Source organism: Hemibagrus wyckioides, linkage group LG22 (assembly GCF_019097595.1).
Source record: "Hemibagrus wyckioides isolate EC202008001 linkage group LG22, SWU_Hwy_1.0, whole genome shotgun sequence".
Lineage (NCBI taxonomy): Eukaryota > Metazoa > Chordata > Actinopteri > Siluriformes > Bagridae > Hemibagrus > Hemibagrus wyckioides.
This window is the reverse complement of record NC_080731.1, coordinates 11,530,124-11,551,961: the sequence shown is the minus strand read 5'-3', so window position 1 is coordinate 11,551,961 and position 21,838 is coordinate 11,530,124. Positions and strand designations below refer to the sequence as shown.

The following is a 21,838-nucleotide window of genomic DNA, read 5'->3' as shown; positions in this document are numbered from 1 at the left end:
CATTACTTTCATTCAATTCCTTTGGACACTACCTCTGTCAAACAAGTCATTTTGTATGTATTGCTTTTGGAGATATTTAAGTTAGCAATTATTCTGATATCTATAACTACAATGTAGTATAAGATTGCTAATACAGTACATTTCACTTAATTTTATATGCAAAAAAGTACACATACCTTTGTGGTCTGTTCCCTGCGTTCAGATCATCCCAGTGGTTCAGGCTTATATAGCTCTTTTATGGACTCTTAAGTCATAAATTTCAGATCTCCTGTTGAACTCTCATGCTATCATCTCTCTGATCTCAGCATACTGTAGAGGGTTACTAAAGGGTTTCATTTCAAGATTTTGTGTTGATTGATATTGCAACATATATGTACACATACAAGTTTAAGTAGCTATTTATTAAAAAAAAAAAAAAGTGTAATAGGAAGTTATTTTTAATCCTGCCATTATGCTGCCAATTTACAGTATTTATTTTACTTTATTTGAATGCAGGCAGCATGGCCATTTGAAATGATTCATGTTGCAATGCTCACTTTATTTTGTGAGCCAAGAGGGGCCACTAAATATAGCCTAGTTCATCAATTTACTTACCAACAAGGTGCTGACATGGACCTCCTACGAATGCTTTTTGCAACTCTTCCATTGACCATTCTCCCAAGGGCAAGGAGATCGGAGGGAAACTGCTTGCTAGGGAACCAAAGTGCAGCAGTATTTGCACTAAACATTCTTATGTTGGCAGTAAAATGAGCCAGCACTTAAAGTCAGAAGCTCAGTGCTGATGTTCTCACAGAGCTAAGATGTTGTGATGATCAGGTGTTTCTCAATGTATGTCCATATGTCTTGAAGCCATCCTCAAAAACAGAGGGTTCACTCACATAAACATCCTTCCCATTCCTGGGCCCCAGAACTCTGAGCTCATGCAGCTTGGACAAATCAAGTTAAACAATGTGGAACAAGAGATACAACATTAAGATGTTTTTATTGTGGCAGCCCCAAGCACAATGCCCTCTGACCTCTGAGCAAGCACCCTCCATGGCCCGCTCCAGCACGTTTGTTGTTCCTGTCTTCTATCTCACCCATATTTTGTGCTGCCATTGCAGATGTGTTTCAGCTGATTAACTCCAGTGCAGCTGGAAACTTCACTGACTGCCCCTTCACAGAAAAACGTCAGTTGCATTAGATCTCCTGATAAAATTAAAGGTGGTGCAGTGGTCAAACCACTGTTACGTCTCCACATGCCCTTCATCAAAATTTCCTCAACCACCATAGAGAGCCCAGATTCAGAATTCCAGGTAACTACCAAGGCCTTAATCAAGTCATAGAGTAGTATCGCTATCCTCTGCCTTTAGTGCCAGCGGCTCTTTAACAACTATAAGAGGCCAAAATCTTCACAGAGCTCAACCTATGCAGTGCACAAGTGCAAAGACTGCATAATGCCATATGTGTTGCCTTGGCTGCTTGAAAACCATCTTTATGTCAAGGGTGAGAAATATGAAGTCCATGCCTACAAAATAGCATTTATGGACTCTATCATTTGGCCAGAGGGGGTTCTCATGGTCCAGGACCAAGTCTTTGCAGTCACACAATGGGCAGTCCCCACCACTGTGAAGGAGCTGCAATGCTGTCTGGGTTTTAGCAAATTTAATTGATGCTTCATCAGAGGAATTAGCATCATAGCATCCCTGTTAAGTGCATTGATGAAAAAAGGATAACAAATGAATGCAGTGGACGTCAGACTCTGGGCAAACCTCCTCCAAGTTTAAGGAAGCATGTAGATCAGCTCCCATCCTATGTCACCCCAATCAAAGCTCTTCAATGTGGAGATAAATATCTCAGAAGCAGTTATCGTGATCTCATAGCAATTCAGAAACTAAATCTCCACCAACTGCCATTCTTTTCTTCTCAAGGAATCTGAACCCCACCAAGCAGAATCTCTGTTTTTTGCTTAAAGGAATGGAAACATGGTCTTCTGACACCCATTTCCCATTAATCCTGTTCACCAAAATCTTGAAAAGACCAATGGCTGAACTCCCAGCACACGGTATGCTATTCTTCATTTCACTTGCCAAGGGCAATTCTCTGACCTGACTATACCCACCTCCACCTTGTGAACTCACCAAGGAGTGTATTCTGTCTGAGTGCTACTTTGTGGAGGCCCTGACTTAGAACCTGACACAGAGACTGACAATGCCCCACAGGTGAGAACCTCCAGACAGTGTCCAGTGGAAAAAACATGTGCTTTCCCAGTTCTGAGACAAATTGATCCTATAATCATGAACCACAACATACAGCTATCACAGACAATCTCACATTCACCCACCCCATATTCTTTCATAGTTCATGTTGACTGTTGAAGCCATTGCCTGCACTTTGACCTTGTTTCTAGATCATGTCTCTGTTTTCTTTGCCAAGTTCAATAAAGTCCTGTATACCTACACTTGTCTGTACAAGTGTCTGGCCTTGCCAACCTGAAATTGATAAGTATATGTTCATAAGACTCAGATAAGGATAAATATTAGGTTGTTAAGGTATTACAAAACAAGTGTCTTTGTAGGGTTCATTTTTTATAGGGCAAATTGTTTACAGGACAGCTTATAAGATCAAGGTCATCTGTAACATTGTTCTGTGGAACATATCCATCTTGAAAATGTATGGACTAATCACAAAGTTTTCAATATCAGTTATCAGAGATAGTCGACTAGGACCAGTACCAGGTTTGGAGTCAGCGGATAGAGGCTTGGGACCAGGACCAGGAACTCGAGTACCAGGAACTCCAGGGCCAGGAGCTCCAGGGCCAGACTGGACACCTAGCTCACTCTGGGAGAACTGCTCATAGTGTACTTCCCTCATTGCTGGAACCACATGGAACAGGATGAACAGGGAACGCATGGCCTGCCTGAATAAATCATGTGCTCTGGAAGAGTAAATAAACAAAATAATGAAGGGAAAAAAGTTAAATCAACAGTAAAAAAAATTGTGCATACTAGTAGATCAAATAATTTGATTAGTTCACAGACATTTGTGGCAAACAGCATTTTAGCATTTAGTTTTAGTTGTTAAGTCACAGGGCATGAAGGTTTGCATTTAATGCAGATGAGAGTTTCTTAAAGAAACCAAAGCAAACAGGCCAGTAGTGAAGAGCATGAATAAGAAATTATATTTAGCCAGGAATTTAGGTGATCTAGGCAAAGACCTAGGCAAAGACAGTCAATCATTCATTATTTTGTACAGTATTTGCATACAACATTACATCAGTGCCCTGATGTTGAATTACAAGATTGCCAGGGTGATTTACAGGATCACAGGAACATCAGTTTATAGAGTATTATTAAATATTATAGTATTCAATAATGTCAATACACTTGTTTATTTTGACCAAAAATCCTGCACACTTTAGCCTTAAAAAGAGGCATATAAATTGAATGCACTGCTTGGTATGTAATCATTCTTGTAGTTTCTTGGCAGGCTGGAGATTTTAGTTATTGTAGATCAGCGTAAGCAGAGAGATGATGCACTAAAAGTCACCTCATTACTGCAACCACCCTAAATGCTGTGTTCTTTCTCAAGCAAGCAATATATCTGTCTCGACGTGTTCAAGAACAGCAGGGGGCATCAAGAGATACAAAATACTGTGAAATATTTCTGTTTCAGAATTCTGTTTCTGTTTCAGACAAAAGTTGTGTCTGAAGCCTGACATCTGAGGTGGAATTGTTCAAGATTTGGATTCTGATGTTCAAGTCCTTTAAGTGGCAGGTACTGTGTTGTCAAAGAAAACTAACTGAATTATTATTATGGCTAGTTTGTCAAAATAGAGTTTAATTTCTTCATTCATGGCCAAATATTCTGAGGTAGCACTCTGTTGTGTGTTTCAACCACAAATGCACTAAAATTATTGCATATAGTCTTTGTGGAGTGAGTAAAATAGAAATAGAGATGGAAATCCAAATCTTTAGTATATATATATTTTTTAGTATTTTCTGGCATGCTATACTGAAAATCCAGCATGAACCGCAATGATTTATATTTAGTGTATGAAAAGTCAGGTGGTGGGGGCCATAGTTGTTGTCATCTCTACACTGCAATAGATGCATGAGTGTTTTTTTTTTTCACTTTGGACTTGCCACACTTTTGGATTTTAATAAATAAAATATGCTATTCCACTTTTGCAGTTCTCTCTTCTAGCTGAGATAAAATGCTCTAGTACATTTTCATTCATGTGGAATAACAGGTATACTCGGTATCTGTCTGCTGCCTTTGTCCTCCAAGCTTTATGTCATTGGGATGTAGGCCAGTGCAACTCTGAATCATCTAATTCAGGCTAGCACTTTTAAACGAAATGACCAAAACGGATGTTTATTAAATCACGTCAGAAATCATATGATGGTAGACATTGCTTAAAGCTGAAGCTTTTTTGATGAAGGGATGTTCTTGTACACTTATTCACTTAAGATATACACAGACCAGGCATAAGATTATGACCACCTGCCTGCTGCCAAAACAGCCCAGCGTTAACTTCTTCAGCAAGTTGAGCCACAGTAGCTCTCTGTTGGATCGGATCACACGGGCCAGCCTTCACTCCCCACGTGCATCAATGAGCCTTGGCCGTCCATGACCCTGTCGCCGGTTCACCACTGTTCCTTCCTTGGACCACTTTTGATAGATACTGACCACTGCAGACTGGGAACACCCCACAAGAGTTTTGGTTCTGCAGTTTTGGATCACAATTTGGCCCTTTGTCAAACTCGCTCAAATCCTTACGCTTATCCATTTTTCCTGCTTCTAACACATCAACTTTGAGGACAAAATGTTCACTTGCTGCTTAATAAAATATAGCCTAATATAGCCTAAAATAATGATGTGGAGATAATCAGTGTTATTCACTTCACTTGTCAGTGGTCATAATAGTCTTACAATACAGAATATCACCCTACTAGCAGGAAGATCTAGCATTAATTAACTTGACACCCTATAAATCTGATTGTTGAATGTAAATGATGCCAATGTCAGTGTGAGTATGGTAACAGCTTTTAGTTATTCAGAGTGGATCATATTCTGCTGTCCATGAATCCACAGTGCATTGAACCATCCTATTAATCACTGAGTCCATTCTTTTACATACATTCTACATTGCACAGAAGCAAAACAGTATGCTATTATATGCTAATATTATGTTAATATTCATTTTGAAATGATGAGTGTTAGTAATAAATGATCAGGTTATCAGGTCGATGAAATGAGATTGAATTTTTTGGGATTGGGGTTAATTCCAACTGCAAACTTACTTCTAAACCACTGCTTCTCATACAGAATAGAGAGGACACTGCCTTGTACTTTATCAAATATGCATGGCCTTTTGTCTTCAACACTTTTGCATGGCAAGGCTGTGAGAATACCCGTCTCCCCGCATTCATGTAAGCGTACATAATGCACATAATTCAGTTTGCTGACTTTTTTTTTAATTTAATAACAATGTTATGAACTTATGCCAAAACTTTAGACTTGCAGTTAAGGCCAACAGAAGCAAGACCAAGGCCTTATTATTTTCATCCTCATCAAACCATTAATTGAGCCAAAGGACTCATTGGGAGATAATGAGTTAAATGATAAGTATTAAATTGATGTAAATCCTACGCTACCGTGTGTGATCTATCTGAACTATCATAACCTCTCACACATGCTATCACACGCATGCACGCACAAAAACACACAGACACAAACGCTATCTTAAAGTCTCACAAGCTATCATAATAATGCTGTAAATATGAGTTAACCAGTGTCCAATCCACATCTAGGCTTCTGTAACTGATTTGTATGCTTGCAATACTATTAGACACAAACACCCTCCAAAGCAATCACACATTTTTCCTCTCCAAAGTATTCTTCTCTATAGACCCAATTTTATCGTGGGCACATACTCGGGATTGTGATTTAGGGGGTTTTTTCAAGGCAGCCATGCATGTGTATTGCCCCCAGCTCATTTATCTTTAAGTTTAATTAGACAAACTTCAAATGACAGACAAGCATAGAAAACCCAACACTGAGCTACAGGAAACCACATCTGCAAAAAAAATATATATAGTATATTTTGAAAGTTTGGGATCACTTGCATATTTCAGCTTGATTTCAGCTATGGAGGAAGAATCCATCTTGTGGAAGATGCTCTAGGAAGCATGGGGTGAAATCTCATCAGAGATTATCTTGAAAAATTATATATTATTATATATACACAAAATATAAATATAAATATATTATTTATAAAAATGCTGGAGAACAGAAGCAGCTCTTTGTACCTGAACCATTAGCAATGAAAGAAAGGGGATTGTTTTGGCCTCCAAAATATCTTTAACAATTTTCCTACTCCCATTAACATTACAGTAAACAAGTACTACTAAAATGTTAAGATATTATAATTCGGGTTGATACGAAACATCAGAACTATGCTCACATATTTCAAATCTTCATATATTGCTTTAAGGCAATCATTTATAGCATGTTAGCCGAAGTGAAGCAATAATTATTTAAGGAAAGAAAACCAAACGAGGATATACAGTGCATGCACAATAACAGCATTTGGAGGTCTTTGCCCTCAGCTCTACCAGCTGCTGCTGAGCTTAAGAGGCTCCTCCAGGGATTGTGAAAACTGTTCCTGAAAGACGATGCAAGCGAAATGGGAAAGAGTGGGGAAAATGACCACTCCATACCCTGCATCTTCTTGCATGAATATTTCACAGCCTTGTCTGTACAATGCACTGAAATCTCTGCTCCCTTTAATATTTGCAAGTTTAATAATGCATGTAATAAAAATCTGGTCGTCCTGCTACATGGGGTAAAAAAAAAACAAGAAAGGAAAGTGAAAATTTGATATTAATGCAAGTTTTGTCACGTCAAAATGCCAACAGTTAAAGCAGAGGTATGGTGCAATGATCAATTGTACTGTAAATACCATGAATGCACAAGGCAGACATTAGATTGCAACTACTTATGAATGACATTAAGGATCATATCTAAATTTATAATGGGACATGGCAAGCGTGAATAACAAGCTACGTTCAGAATAACATTTAAATCTCTCCAACCCAGAGTGACTGATTCACGTGTGTGTGTGTAAACAGTGCTCTCTACATGTTCCACACTGTGTCCTGAGGTTTGGGACCATGCTCGCCGGAGGGGCGCGTGCCGCCGCGTGCGCTTATGGAGTCACCAAAAAGCGTCGCGCGCTGTGGACTGTGAGAGAAATGCTAAGCTAATTGTTAGAAAGCCGCACTTTACCTCAGGACATGGAGCCGCATGTCGCCATGCTGCTCGTTTTCAATAGCGATTAGGGAAATGCTACATTTTGAAGAAAGGTTTTCCTCTAAAAAAGGAAGCGGCATCGTGTGTCTCATATCGTAAAATTCCTGAGGAGAATTAAGGAGCTGAGGAACAGCAGGTAACATTTCAGGTTTTATATTAGGGGTAGGGTTTTTTGTCGAATATCTCGACACATGGAAGTGTCCAGTGTTTTTCCTGGAATAGCCTCTATATGTTAGAGGTGTTGGAGTGGACTGAATACAGTGGCTTGCCGAGTTGAAGACTTTTGGCGCGAGACTCAGAGATCAGAAGGGCGGACAGTCACAGAGCCACTGGACCTCATCAACACTCAGGAGCTTCTGACCGGTAATAACTGTTTATTGTTCTCTATTGTTCTCTCTATCTGTAAATATAACTGATATATAACTGACCTGAGACCTAAAAACGCAAATTATTATATATATATATATATATATATTTGATAAATTCATATATATATATATATATATATATATATATATATATATATATATATATATATGTATAAATTTCATATATATATATATATATATATATATATATATATATATATATATATATATATATATATATTATATATATATATATATAATTATTTTTTTGCTTTGTCTCTGTGGTGGAATCAACAAGGTTACAAATTTTTTCACCTTCATTAGGCTCTAAATATTTCACTTTAAAACCGTTCCATATAATTTAGGGTACTTAATTGGACTGTAATTGGTCATAGGACCACTGCTATACATCACTTATTTTTCTGGGCAAAAAACATACATTCAAACACCGATCAGGCATAACTTATATGACCACTGACAAGTGATTTGATTATCTCCTCATCATTATTTTAGGCTAAATTATATTAAGCAGCAAGTGAACATTTTGTCCTCAAAGTTGATGTGTTAGAAGCAGGAAAAATGGACAAGTGTAAGGATTTGGCCGAGTTTGACAAAGGGCCAAATTGTGATGGTTAGACGGCTGGATCAGAGCATCTCCAAAACTGCAGCTCTTGTGGGTGTTCCCGGTCTGCAGTGGTCAGTATCTATCAAAAGTGGTCCAAGGAAGGAACCGTGGTGAACCGGTGACAGGGTCATGGGGGCCAAGGCTCATTGATGCATGTGGGGATGGAAAGTTGGCCTGTGTGATCCGATCCAACAGACGAGCTACTGTTGCTCAGATTGCTAAAAAAGTTAATGCTGGTTCTGATAGAAAAGTGTCAGAATACACAGCGCATGACGGGTCAGGGCTGTTTTGGCAGCAAAAGGGGGACCAACACAATATTAGGCAGGTGGTCATAATGTTATGCCTGGTCTGTGTAGGTCCTCTTATACACATCAAACAAATGCACATTGATGCTCACAGACAAATGCTCACTTCAAAAAAAAAAAAAAAAAAACAGGGCATTTTTGTGGAAATTCGTACTTCTTCTCTTCTAAATATGCAGGTTGTTGATGGAGAAGATTTCGAATGACAGCCGGAACGGTGGTCATCACAGGTGGAATCATAGCTGCGGTCATCTTACTGACTATTGTTACGGTGCTGTGTTGCTGTAGGCTGCAGGTAAACAAACATTTTTCCACTAAAAGTTTGCTACTGCTGGGTAAATAAATCTAGAAAGTAGCTGTAACTAAGCTCATTATAAAAATAGAAATAAAATTCTAGGTTCATATAGGCCTATTAACTAGAAGAAAACGAAACATTGTGTATTAAAGCTGCAGACACCATGTTTTCTGACAGACATGTAAATTTTGATAGCAATTGTGATAGGATCTGCCTGAGATTCCCAAAACATACCAAGTCTACTATTCACTACTTCATATAGGTTTTATGTTGACATTTAATATGGTAGCCTGGGATTTGTGTGTATGTTTTATGGTTATGTAACATTGTTTAGGGTATTATTCAGGGTATCCTTTGGTACCCAGTCAAAAATATAGATTGTAAATATTTGTAAATATTTATTATTCAGAATCAGTCACCTGTTTTGTTTTTTTATCTCTCCTAATTTTTTGAAACCCACTTACATCATCAAACCTCTTGACCTCCTATGACTCTGCTAGTATTACTGTTGTAAGAGTGATGGGTCGGAGATGGAGGAGGAGGAGGAGGAGGAGGAGGAGCCTGACTTCACCAAATCCTTACCCAGTTCAGCACATCAGTCAGACTCTGCAATCCACCCGCATTCTCTGCAACCACCAAGCCCTCCAAGTCCTCCAAGTGTTTTGACTTCACCAAGCCCACTGAGTATTATATCTCTTCCAGAACAATCATTCTCTAAGCAGTTTCTCACAACCGCAGAGCTTCACAAGCCCAACGGGCCGGCAATCTGCAGACGCTATAGCCCGGCTCTATCCCCTGCTCCCATACGCTCATACATGTTCTGCCCCTCATGCTCTGGCCTACTGCCCTTCTACCTACCCCCAGAGCAGCAGGAAGTAAGGAACGGAGGAGGAAGGATCAGCTACAGGAGCTTAGAGCAGCAAGAGTTAGACTTGCCTACAGACATATCGAGCTTTAACCAGCTTAACCTCATACGTTCTATAACTATGAGGGAGGTGGTCACACACCAGAGCATCAGTACTGATGTGTAATTCTTATGAAGACCTGTGTTGAGACTTCATTTACTAGAGCGGGTTCACGTTGCTTTTTATCTGGAAAGGATATAAAGATTTACATGGGGTATCTGAACTGTGGAAGTGTGTTGGAGGATAATTAACAATATAAACCTTGATAGTGTTAAAAGACTTTGTGTTTATGGACAACAACAAAGAAGAATATGATAATGAACCTGAGATATGCTATCAATATCTGTACATGCGTTTATGTTTAAAAAAAATGTTTTATGGAATTGTTGTATGTTTTGTTTATCACAAGACTAATTAGACTTGTACAAGGTACACAAATTAGATATAAGTTTATCAGTAACAATTAAATTTTAATTAATTAATTAATTAATTAATTACATTTTTTTAAAACTACTATTAGTGACCGAAGGTGTTCATAAATATGTAAATATAATAATAATGACAACAACAACAACAACAATAATAATAATAATAATAATAATAATAATAATAATAATAAACAAACTGTACCATGTGCTAGAACGATTGATTGCTGTCTTTCTCACAGCAGATACAGCTTTGTTTTTGCTTTGGAATAGTAAAAAGCCTCCAAAAATCCATCGCTGTCATGAATGAGCGGAGACAGATGGACTCAGAAAGGATAGAGACACAGGCTGTTTATCAAAGCACAGGTAATATTTATTTTCATTTTTTTTATAATATAGAATTACATGCACTAGTGTAGTGGTCAAAAAAATAAAAGGATAATTTGTAACCTTTTGATTTTTTTAAAAAATATATAAGTTCACTAATATCGCTACACGTTTCTTAATGTTTTCCTTCTTTCACTTTACGGAACGCAAGTAAATAGATTCATCCCAATGACCAGAATGAGAGATATTACACATTCCTGTCAGGTCATTTTAATGAACAAGAATTTGGAAGACTTTTCCATCGTTGATCAGCAAGTGAAGCATCAGTGTGCGAGTTGTAAGTAAACCAGCAGATGGCGCAAGTTCTTTCACTCAGATAGCTGTTCACCACTTTGGCAAAAGTAAAAAAGAAATGTTGGAATGGCAGTCCACATCATGTTACAGTCTGTCACATTGAGGGTAGAAGGATCTGAATGTTGTTACGCTTACTGAGTAACTGCAGTGGTTATTTTAAATCAACCAAGACAGTTATTTCAATATCTGTCAAAAGTTATTGTTTTTATTCAAGCCTTGAAAAGTAAAAACTGTAATATGCATGAAAAATGCTGCATATGGTTGGATTAGAAATGGAATCTTATTTATCATGCTCTGAGAGGTAACAAAATGTGCATTTTTTTTCTACAATAAAATTACGACATTTATTTTATTTATTTATTTATTTTTTGTAATTGTTTATTCTTTACACTGAGGTAACAACAATGTATATTATATTAACTGGACTGTGCCACAAAGGAGAAATATATAAATTGCATACAGTTTAAAATATTACATGTTCAAGTGCCAGGTCACAGTCAATTACACATAATACGTCTCAGGAAAATCAAGTAAAAAGGGTATTTGTTGTTCCCTGCTGTCCAAAACAGCTGCTGACTGCAGAAATATAGTCAGAATGAGTGGTGAACGTGGGATGTTTAACCAAACACCTGCTCTGACTAATAAATAAACAATAGAAAAGCAATGGTCCAGTAACCGTTAAATCAGATACCAAGAAACCAGCAGAGCATTGTAACTAGCAGTGGATGAAGTGCCAGTTTGTATTCATATGTACAAATCGTTCATCTTAAGCTCATGGTTATATTCAGTACTGACTATCATCAGTGCCAGTTTGATGGATCATAAATATGCTCAAGCGTTATAATTATGGTTGACTGGAGCAATAATCAAAATAATTTAAAGTTTCCTAAATGTATCCCACAGTTGTAGGACTTTGTCATAAAACAGATATTGCTACTAAAATACTGACATCAATGGTAGTTTAATATACCTAGTTTTAAAACAAAAAAAAAAGGGGGGGATTAATGGGTAAACCGAGACGTTTTAAGATTCCAGATGTCTGCCACTGTCTGTGGATAATAGATATTCAATAACTGCCTCCTATGAAATTCTAGTTTTTGCATATTACCCAATGGTCCCGATTTAAGTGCATTAACTTTTTCCCCAGTGGGAAAAACTAGGTGGCACGTTGATTTCGGCATGAATGGCAACAGGCCTTGCTGTAATACCAGTGACTGCAAAGGTTGACTTTAATAGCCAGAGAGCAGTTGGTGCTGGGACGATCCTGGCAGTTGTCATCTGTATTGAAAAATCAGCACACCTTATCAGACAATTACCTTTTCAAGGAACTAAATTTATTCTAGGTAAAACCGGTATAGCCATTAGTCTACAGTCTGCAAGCAGAGTATTAACCAACTTCTACAAAGTGCAGGAGCACCATTCCTTATAACTTTGAGGTTTACCTGGTGGTTCAGTGGGACAAGGTTGCAATGCACAGGCCTGTTTGTTAACAGGCTTAGTCAGAGGGTCACATCCACGAACAAGTTCTCTTCCCTGGTAGCATTTCACATCCCTCATTCTCACCCCCACACCACATGTCTTGGTGCACTGTAATTCAAGTAACAGCCAAAGTTTTAATATACACTCAATATACATTCACATCCATATTCCTAGTTAAAAAGCAGCTACCTCAGACCAAGGTGTTGTATACCACTTGAAACAAGGCCTCTCAAAGCAAGTGTCCTCGTCCTCGGGTTGCTTGCTAGCATCACATTCCTCATCCTCATGGATTTGAAACTTGCCACCTGTGATGCCGACGCATAGTACAGTCCTCCTCTTTACACCACGTCCACATGTTGTGTTGCACTGAAGTGAGAAGTCTACTTTGAGAAAAGGCTCAGCATACATCCTTGAGTATAACCCATAATGAATTATTTGCCACTTATCTATGCAATTTTGGCTTCTCAGAATTTCATGAGAATGTCTAAAAGTATTTGTTCCAACTCTGCAAAAACACCCCCTGATTACACTAATGAGCTCTCCATCTTAACAAACAAGGAAAGAAAGAATCTAGGCGGTAGCCCACAATTTATAGATAAAAACCCAAATTGACATTTGGACAAAGCCCCAAAACTCATTAAGAAGCTCAGTTTACTTGAACTTGAAGTTCAGTTGCTTACCCTTTCCCAGTCTTGAACCAGCCAGTGCGGTGGGCACTCTTTATCTCCACAGGGATGAGTAGCCAATGGTTTGTTCTCTTGTGAACACTGAGATTCAGGCACCACACGGCCTTCAGGTGTTTTGCAGTACACATGCCGTACCATCTTCCCCTGCCCACATGGACCTGAGCACTGGATAGTAGACAACAATATTCTATATGTCTCTGTTCTTGAACAAGATTATGATCATGTTTGAAAGAATTCAGTGCAGTTCAAAGTATCTAACTCTAATGTGGTAACTCTGAAGCATAACAATGTTAGCGATTTATGTCTGCCTGCTTGACTGCTCTTCTATGAAGCTTACCGGGCCCCACATGGAGACTGTCCACTGGCGATCACAGGGTGGACCAGTGCAGTTCTTGGATGATGGTGGTCGAGTTGTCTCATCACATGGCCTGACTTCATCTGAGCACCTGACTTCACGAGTCACTAAACTTCTGTGGCCACATTTTGCTGGGCACTGCACAAAAATGGACAACTTAGTGCTATGTACTGCCTATAACCAACGGATGACTTTCCTTGAACCTTCTTTGAATCATGCAAGCCCGCAAGTAGAGTGTGAAGTTAAAGAAAGTAAAATTGTACTTTAAAGAACCACTTTTAATGTAGTAAGTCATGCAATCACAGACAATTAACATTTTGATGACATTTTTATAATAATAAAAATAATAAACAAGCAAAATGCAAGTCGTTGTTGAACCACCTCTAACCACTCAGCCATCTCCCACTGTGGGCCACAGGTGGGGCTCTTGCAGGGCCGTCGCTCCGGAGGGCGCTCTAGCTCAGCATCCGTGCACAGCTCGCTGTAGACTGAGCTATCCAGGCCAGGGGCTAGCATCTTCCAGCAACGCACTAGCCGGAACTGAAAACCCTCACCACATGTCCGTGAGCACTCACTCCAACTGCTGGCCTCCCACCTGCAGGTATGAAAGTGATGTGATGCCAGAGTGATTGAGCAACATTAGCTTTCATTTATAGTTACTCTCTGTTCACTTGAGAAACTTTTGAAAAAAAAAAAAAAGAACATAACATTGTTATTGTACAAATATGATATTCTATATATAATTTACCACAGCAGTGTAGTTTCATGAAGAGTACCCTCTTTGTGCTCAAGTGCATATTTTAATTAGAATGGCATACATGCCTTGGTTGGCACTCCCTTCCAATGCAGAAATCATGCACAGGTTCAGGGCGAGTCAAAGCGTCACAGTAAGAGTCATCCACCTCAACACCATCATATCGTACACACATAGCAAAGGACTTTGTCACACCTATCACCAAAATAAAATAGCAAATAACATTTAAATGAAAATGAAATCCATTTAGCATGTCCAAGAACCACTTTTATTATTGAAATACTGGTGTGGGTGTACGGTCTAGTTGGTACCTATCGAGCATGTCATGCTGCATGGTTCCTGAGAAGACAGTTTCCAACGATACATATCTGCAGAACTCAGTTTGTTCTTCCCGGTAACCCTTTGCTGGCTCCTGTGCAGTTGGGATCAAGGCATCAATGGCTATATATCAGGCTCGATCAGTAACAGCCATTTCATCATATATTTTACAATGCATGTGAATTTATTATTTATTTATGTTGTCATTCCAAGTGGTAATTTGGTCTCAACCACAGTTTTTATTTTATTTTTATTTTAAAACCGTTTTATATATATATATATATATATATATATATATATATATATATATATATATATATATATATATATATATATATATATATATATATATATATATAAAGAATAATATGAACCCATTGTGATTCCTGTAAACTAGAGCCAAAAATAAGACCTTGTGATTCATGTAAATTTAGCTGACTGGACTGGCATGGTCATAGTGTGATCTATGCTGCCCTCTTCCCATAAATACCAAAACCCCATCAATTATTTCTCTTTGAAAGACCATCATCTTCAGTCTTAGTCTATCTGCCTCTCTCTCATTCTTCGCCTGGGATCTCTTTTCCTCTAAGTGTGTGAAAGGGTGTGTCATGTGATGTGTTTTATGATCTTTGGCAGAGAGGCTGGTGAAGCGGTGTTTGGACACTGCAAGAAAGCCAACATGAATTATAAATATGATGGAATGCAATCCCACCAGCCCTCCACTTGGCTGTCTCTCCTCACCACTCTCTGAATGTCTCAAAGAGTGTAAAAAAGCAGGAGACTCCGAGGAGACTCTAGAGCACATTCCATTCCCTATGAGCTGGACTGTCCCACATGAGCATAGATATGAGCATAGCTATCCTGCATATCTTCATGTCTGTTAGAGAGGGCTACAATGCAGGTTCTATTAATTACAATGCACATGTGTCACATGTGACCTCACTGCATTAAGTATGGTCTAAATGATGCAAATATCACAACCCTAAGGTTTCTAAATGCTGGAACATCTTGATAAGGTATATGACACAACCCCGTCCTGAGATTAAGACAAGAGATACATGATTCATGATTTTGTTTACCTAGTGCGATTGCTGCGGCTGCTGTTCCTTGAGCTGGAAATTAGTGTCCTGTTCTGGAAAAGATCTCCTGTTTCATTCCGCCGCCGGCCTAGAGAGAACTCAAGCAGTGAACCATTGAGGTTCCCTTGCTCTGAGCTGCTGTAGTCCAACTCGGCTGGCTCTGCTTCAGTGATGAGGCTTTCTCTGTCACTAAGAAGCTGATTTGTAGAAATGTTAATGTGCAGTGTGCAACGTGCAAGAAACATCCTCCATATGAAATTTGCAGAATCCACCATCTCCTCTGCAGGTCTGCTTGCAGGCACACTGCCAGGGGCAACCACTCCACTTGGCCAGCTGCTATTTCCATCTTTGCAGACAAAAAGTTATAAAGGACATGCATTAGAAATAGAGGCATTACGGATGATATGAGCTTCAAGATATGATGGTGACTAGAGAAAGACAGAATAGCTGACTAAAAAAAAATACTACAAACCATGACAAATAGATCCTCTCTAAAAATAAATATTCAGACTTTCACAGTATTTGAGTCTGAATCAAAAGGCATTCCAGAGTAAACTGGCATCGGCAATTGAGAGGACCACCTTAGAGTCACTGGCTGCCCTCTTTCCAATGAGGTTGTGGTAGCTGGCATTATGAGTAGTTGAGGAACTGAGAAGGCAGAATGGTACCCTGCCACAGTTAGAGGACAATAACAGGCTATTGGGCTACTGGGCAATCAACTCTGAAACTGAACTCTTTTCATAATGAATGCAGCTGTGCCCAGAGAAGAAATGTACTGAACTACTGTGACAGCATGTCAAAGATATATCTAGGCTTAAAAATGTTTTCATTTTGTGTGGCTGCTCATGAATCAAGTCAAGAAGTTCAAGGTGAACTATATCCATCTCTCCCTTATTTATTATGAAATTATTGGTATGGTGCATCAGTACCACGTTTGGTTGTATCACTACTGTACGGCTGATCAAAATTATGGAAACAAACTTTCCCATTTATATCACAGATGACTGTCTTTAATGAATAACCCAATATTATACATATATCCTACCTGGGTAATGTGGGGGTTTTGGAGCATCCTGATCACAGTCTACAGCAGCTGTGTCTTCATATACTTCATTGGTCTCCTCGCCAGGCTTATCCACTGCTGCAGGCCCAATGTTCTGTATCCTCACCTGCTTCCTCTGTGTCTCTGGGAGAGACTTGTCATTCACAGTCTCATTGTGAGGTGACACATTGTTGATCTCCATGGAGACTTGGTGGCTGGATCCTCCATCTGAGCCAGTGTACATGGGTGGCTGGGAGATTGGAGTAAGAGGGTCACGCATCACTGTATACTCATAGGTGATATAAGGGTTGCGACCATTCTGGTTCCAAACCTTGGAAGACAGGAGATAAGAAGCAGACAGGTAACATATGAATTAAAGAGGGAAACAAAGATTCCATAAATGTGTGAATATGTTTAATAAATGTTCAGGATAAACGCTTCTCATGTATTGTCCTTTGCAGTTATTATAACCAACCATTAACAGGAGCTCCGCTGTCCATTGAGAAGACACTATGAAAATGCCGCAGCAGTTTTTATCAGTACAAATCACATACTCATGTCCTTCTGGGGTCATTTCATAGGCCAGTGCAAGACTGACATTTGGGATCATTGCTCCAGTGGCAATGTATTACATTGTTACAGCTTTTTTAGTATGAGCCATGGCACCTGAGGCCCACATTAAGACAAAGGCAGGGTCAGCTAGCCAAGTGAGATTACCCAGGGGCCCTTGGCGGCGGGAGGAAGGACCGCAGCTACAGTACCAGAACATTGATGGGCTGATTGATGGGCCCTTTCGCCACGATGTACTCAATCCCCGTCTCATACACATCGGTGGGCCTCCGGTACTTGAAGATCGTCCCTGCCACATGGAAGTTCTGAGGGCTGTCCACCTTGTAGGCGCCGTTAAAGAAGAAGTTTCCTGCTTGATCTGTCACAGCTGTAAAACAATGAAGTTCATTCAAATTTTGTTTGTTTGATTGCCCAGTGATAGGACATGGTAATTGTAAAATTTTGAAAATAAAGTAAATTGTCTTCTATTTTTCTTCCTTTAAAGAATCATATCACACTTGGCTTGCAAACTATTTTAGTCATCATATTATTCATTCACTCATTTGTAAAAAAAAAAAAAAAAAATCGCTCTGGTTTTATGGGTACACACCTAGTATATCTGGAGACTTCTTTCTCTCAATGATCTGGATGTCCCATGAGCCCTCGGGGATCTGGGTAATGAAGGAATATCCTGGAAAAAAAGAAAACAAAGGTGTTCATGTCTTCGAGTTGACTTATTATTCTAAATGAGGTATATGGGTATCCTTACCAAGGCTGGAAGATCCACGGCGAAAGTTTCCAGTTATCCTACTACAGCTGCTCCCATCTCCTTGACACACTCCACACTTATCCAGTGTGTTGGGAGAGAAAAGGATGCCGTCGCATCCTATAGGCTGCAGAGAGTTATAACACACTGAAGCATAATGTGTTTCAAAAGCACATCGACCTATGACTTGATAAGTAGAGCCTTGAATGGGTGTTCCTGAATAATTCTTGTATAGATCCTGCTTATCGGAACTGTTGAGTAACATGATCTTGAGGTCTATATATTTACCTCACACCTGCCATCAACACAGACGCCTCTGTAATTGCTGTACTTGCAGGAAGTTCCATCCCGGGCTGGTACCATCAGCTGCCTCTGACCATCTGATGTAGTGCAATGAAGGTCACAGGGATTGCTGGAGATGTGAACGTAGTCATCTATAGAATTACAAACGGGGTGTTGGTCTTTCAGCTTAAACATGCATTTGCAAAATGTGTATTCATTCTAATGACAAGTACCTGGGTAAAGGGGTTTCCAGTGGTAGTTCTTTCCATTAAACACCTGAGAGTTAAATGACCAGCACTGCTCCTCTCGGAAACTCCTTCCAGTTGAGGGGCATTCCTGAAAATCACAGTCAGTTGCGATTGAGTGACCATATCAGTGGTCTGTTTGTCATTCTCTAGTGGGAAATTAAATGATGGGTCGGTCATTTACTCATCGATATTTCAAGTAAAAAAAGTAGCTTAATTACCCGCCCTGTTGGGGTGTCTGTATTGTATTTCTGAGGTGCAAATGCATATTGTGTTTCAAAGGAAAAGCAAGACTGAGCGCATGAACTAACCTTCGTATTACAGAGATGGTACCTTTTTGCACTCCCTGTGCATGTCATGTTGTCCTTACCAGTTGTTGTTCTCTTTCTTTAAATGAAAGAGATATGTGTGATTAGATTATTTAAATGACATTTTAAGCATCTCTGAGCACTTTTAAACACCACTTTTGCAAAGTGCATAAAAATTAGATCATCCAAATTTTTATTTAAGGTAGTGTTTGTATGGAATCCACTGACCTTTGCTTAAGACAGTGTCTCTCCTGAGACATGACCCCCCCTCCACAAGTGCGTGTACAGGCTGTCCACTTTGCCCATTCCCCCCACCAATAAGTAGTCACCTCTAGCCCGTCTTCCAGACTGTTAGAGGCTACACCCTCATCCTGCCACAAACAAAGAGTCTGTTCAGGAAGCAAGTGAAAATTGGAAGCCAGCTTCTATGCTGAATACAACCTTTAAAAGCCTGTATACTGCTCCAATTATGATCATTTAAAGAAATTTGTTGAACTTTACAATGCAGAAAATGAAGATGATTGGTCATTACCAACCTGTACTCTACTTGAGATGTTCCCCAAAGAAAAGACCAGTGTTATGAGACCCAGGAGGACCACAGAGCACTCTGCACACTGGGCCCTTGACCAGGTCCTCATCCTGTGGGTGGGAAAATGTGAGAAAAGGAAAATGACTCTAAAACAGCAGCAAAATTAGTTCTATTACTTGACTTTAGGCAAGTTCACACTTAAATGTCAGAAAACACAGTCTTGTGCCTAAAGTGTGCTAAAATGCCTGTACACAGTAGCCTTGACACAGGACCGGGAAGAAATGGGCAGCATACTTAATAGGCATACCTGAAACCTGCAAAAGTGATCTGAGCATTTGCCTGACTTCAATTTCTAATTCTTGCAGTAGGGAGCCATTACCAGTTTTATTTCAGGTGGCTCTAGGCACCAAGATATCAAATGACATAGTGACAACATTTGTTGGTGAAAAAACCTCATATGCCTACTTTCGATCATTTTCAGTCTCCTCATCAGGCCTGTGCTTCCATTTAGGTTGGTTCCTTAAAATAAGCAAACAGATCGTCTAGCTCAGTTTGCAGTCTGGCTTTTTCTGGCACTAAATATTGGTGACAGGTGTCTTAAACTACCCACAGGAACACCTGGAGTTCATTATCCAGCCCAGACACAGCTGGAGTTCAGCCAACTCGCCAAAACACCAGTCTCCCACAGATCCGTGCAGCAAGCCCACGGCCGCTGAGACAGACCTTCCTCCTCTGGGCTTCTCAGTCCATAGAGGAGTGTAAACACAGGATCCCCCAATCCCCCTCTTGGGCCTCTGTTCAGGGGAAGGGGAGGTGTTTTTTTCCTGGCAGCAGACAGACAGCAGGACCATTCCCTCAAGGGAGAGGAACTAAGGGAGCAAGCCCTGGCCTGGAGGCTGAAGGAAGACTCATCCTTTTCTGGTAGAGTTTTTTCTCACCAGGGTTAGTGCTCTGCTTCCTTGTTTTTCAGCACCTTGCTCAATTCTGCAAGCCCAAAGGGTAAAATCAACAGGGTATTCGCTTGTCAATTGCCAGTGAGCAAGTGAGTGATACAGGCCCAGAGGCAGGGAAGAAGTTTCCAAAATTTCATGAACATCTCATGGCTGCAAAAGGGCAACAAGGGCTTTTCATGAAATTGATCTCCCCAAAATGACTGAATTGCTCATTTGTACAAAGGTACATCTGCTGTGTGTTTTTTTTTTGTTTGTTTTCTTTGAGCACAAAGTTGAATGTCACTAAATTTGTCAAAATATTTAAATGTTTTATGATTTTCTTAACATCCATTTCACTGTTAAAGAATCTGAATAATGCCCGTTGGGTTTCGGAAATAAGTTTTATTGGATGAAATTTCATAGCAAACTACATGACACTTTCCACAGAATCAATACCTATGGATTTCATTCCAAATTGTTTTTCATTAAATATAGAACAATTAAATTATTGAATTTTTAATTGTATCTGCCCTCCGACGTCTTCTTAGGCTCATTACTAAAGACAAAAGCTGACTTAGCACCTAACACTGAATGGATTTGCTGTCTTGAGTTACAAATCATTTAACTCCACAAGGGATGAGGAGTAAAGAAGCTTGCATCTTAAAATATTTAAAATATTTATTTCAACCCTTCAGCAATTTTGTTGTGCAATATAATATAACACATTTATTTGAAAACAGTTATCTAAATTCAGCTTAGGCCACATACTTCACTAATTCAAACTGTAAAAGAAATTGCACAGCAATAATTATTAATCACTAAAACAGTGACATACTTGCAGTCATTAATAAAAACATTATTGCATTTTATATTCATGTTAAATGTTCTAAAAGACATTGTCCCGTGCACACATAAAAAGTAGCTCATCCTACAGAAACCCCTGCTCCAATACAGTGTTTTACACCAGCAAAGCAATGCTACAGCAATGTCAACCCTGTTTGTTTGGGTTTGTTTTACTGTGGCTCAAGTGTCTACTCTTTCTAGTTCACTTGTCACTTCTCAAAAAGTTCCTCTGTTAATATACATGGGCAAACACAAACACAGTCAGTAAATATTTACCCATGTACCTACCTGTAGTCCTTGGGCTGTAGTGGAGCTGAGAAGTGGCTGGGCAGTGTTTGGGTGGTGTTGGTGTTGGTGGTGGTGGCAGTATAAGTCTGTAACAGTGTGCTCTGAGGATGTGTCTTGTGAGGAAGGTAAGGTGTACATCTGCATCCCTCCTCTCACCCCCCTCCCTTCTCTCTCCTCTCTCCCTCTTTCCCTCCCATCCCCTCTGCCATCCACCCGCCCACCCTCACTCTCCTCTTCTAGCCAGAGAGTGGCAGTGCAGGGGAACGCCCACATGAAAAGCACTCTTCCAGCTAGTGCCAAGCTTGAGGGCTGCTACCGCTGCTGAGCTGTGAAGCACAGCCCTGGCCCCATGAGTCTCTGCCAGACTGGGCTCGGCTCGCAGACAGACAGGGAGGAAGTCGTCGTTTCCCACAGATCAACACCCCTCCCCTCCTCCTCTGGCCCTTGAACACCCTTTTGCATCACAGCAATCCATTCGTAACCCCC

The 21,838-nt window shown here is 39.8% G+C and overlaps 2 protein-coding genes across 2 annotated transcripts; one reads left to right on the top strand and one right to left on the bottom strand.

The window, feature by feature from the left end:
* The first annotated feature begins 7,191 nt into the window (after window positions 1–7,191).
* On the top strand, window positions 7,192–10,370 carry LOC131343059 (protein FAM163B). The gene is made up of 3 exons (XM_058374434.1): window positions 7,192–7,659; window positions 8,771–8,886; window positions 9,387–10,370. Exons 2-3 carry the CDS (start codon window positions 8,794–8,796, stop codon window positions 9,915–9,917), a joined length of 624 nt encoding a protein of 207 aa, XP_058230417.1. The 5' UTR covers window positions 7,192–7,659; window positions 8,771–8,793; the 3' UTR covers window positions 9,918–10,370.
* A 255-nt stretch (window positions 10,371–10,625) lies between these two features.
* On the bottom strand, window positions 10,626–21,491 carry adamtsl2 (ADAMTS-like 2). The gene is made up of 19 exons (XM_058374433.1): window positions 21,353–21,491; window positions 19,297–19,399; window positions 18,989–19,131; window positions 18,764–18,839; window positions 18,441–18,543; window positions 18,214–18,359; window positions 17,929–18,052; window positions 17,770–17,850; window positions 17,372–17,547; window positions 16,614–16,941; window positions 15,569–15,914; window positions 14,483–14,583; window positions 14,240–14,366; window positions 13,799–14,012; window positions 13,400–13,555; window positions 13,057–13,227; window positions 12,566–12,742; window positions 12,340–12,484; window positions 10,626–12,175 (listed from the first exon to the last, which is right to left on the bottom strand). Exons 2-19 carry the CDS (start codon window positions 19,396–19,398, stop codon window positions 12,054–12,056), a joined length of 2,838 nt encoding a protein of 945 aa, XP_058230416.1. The 5' UTR covers window position 19,399; window positions 21,353–21,491; the 3' UTR covers window positions 10,626–12,053.
* Between the last annotated feature and the right edge of the window lie 347 nt (window positions 21,492–21,838).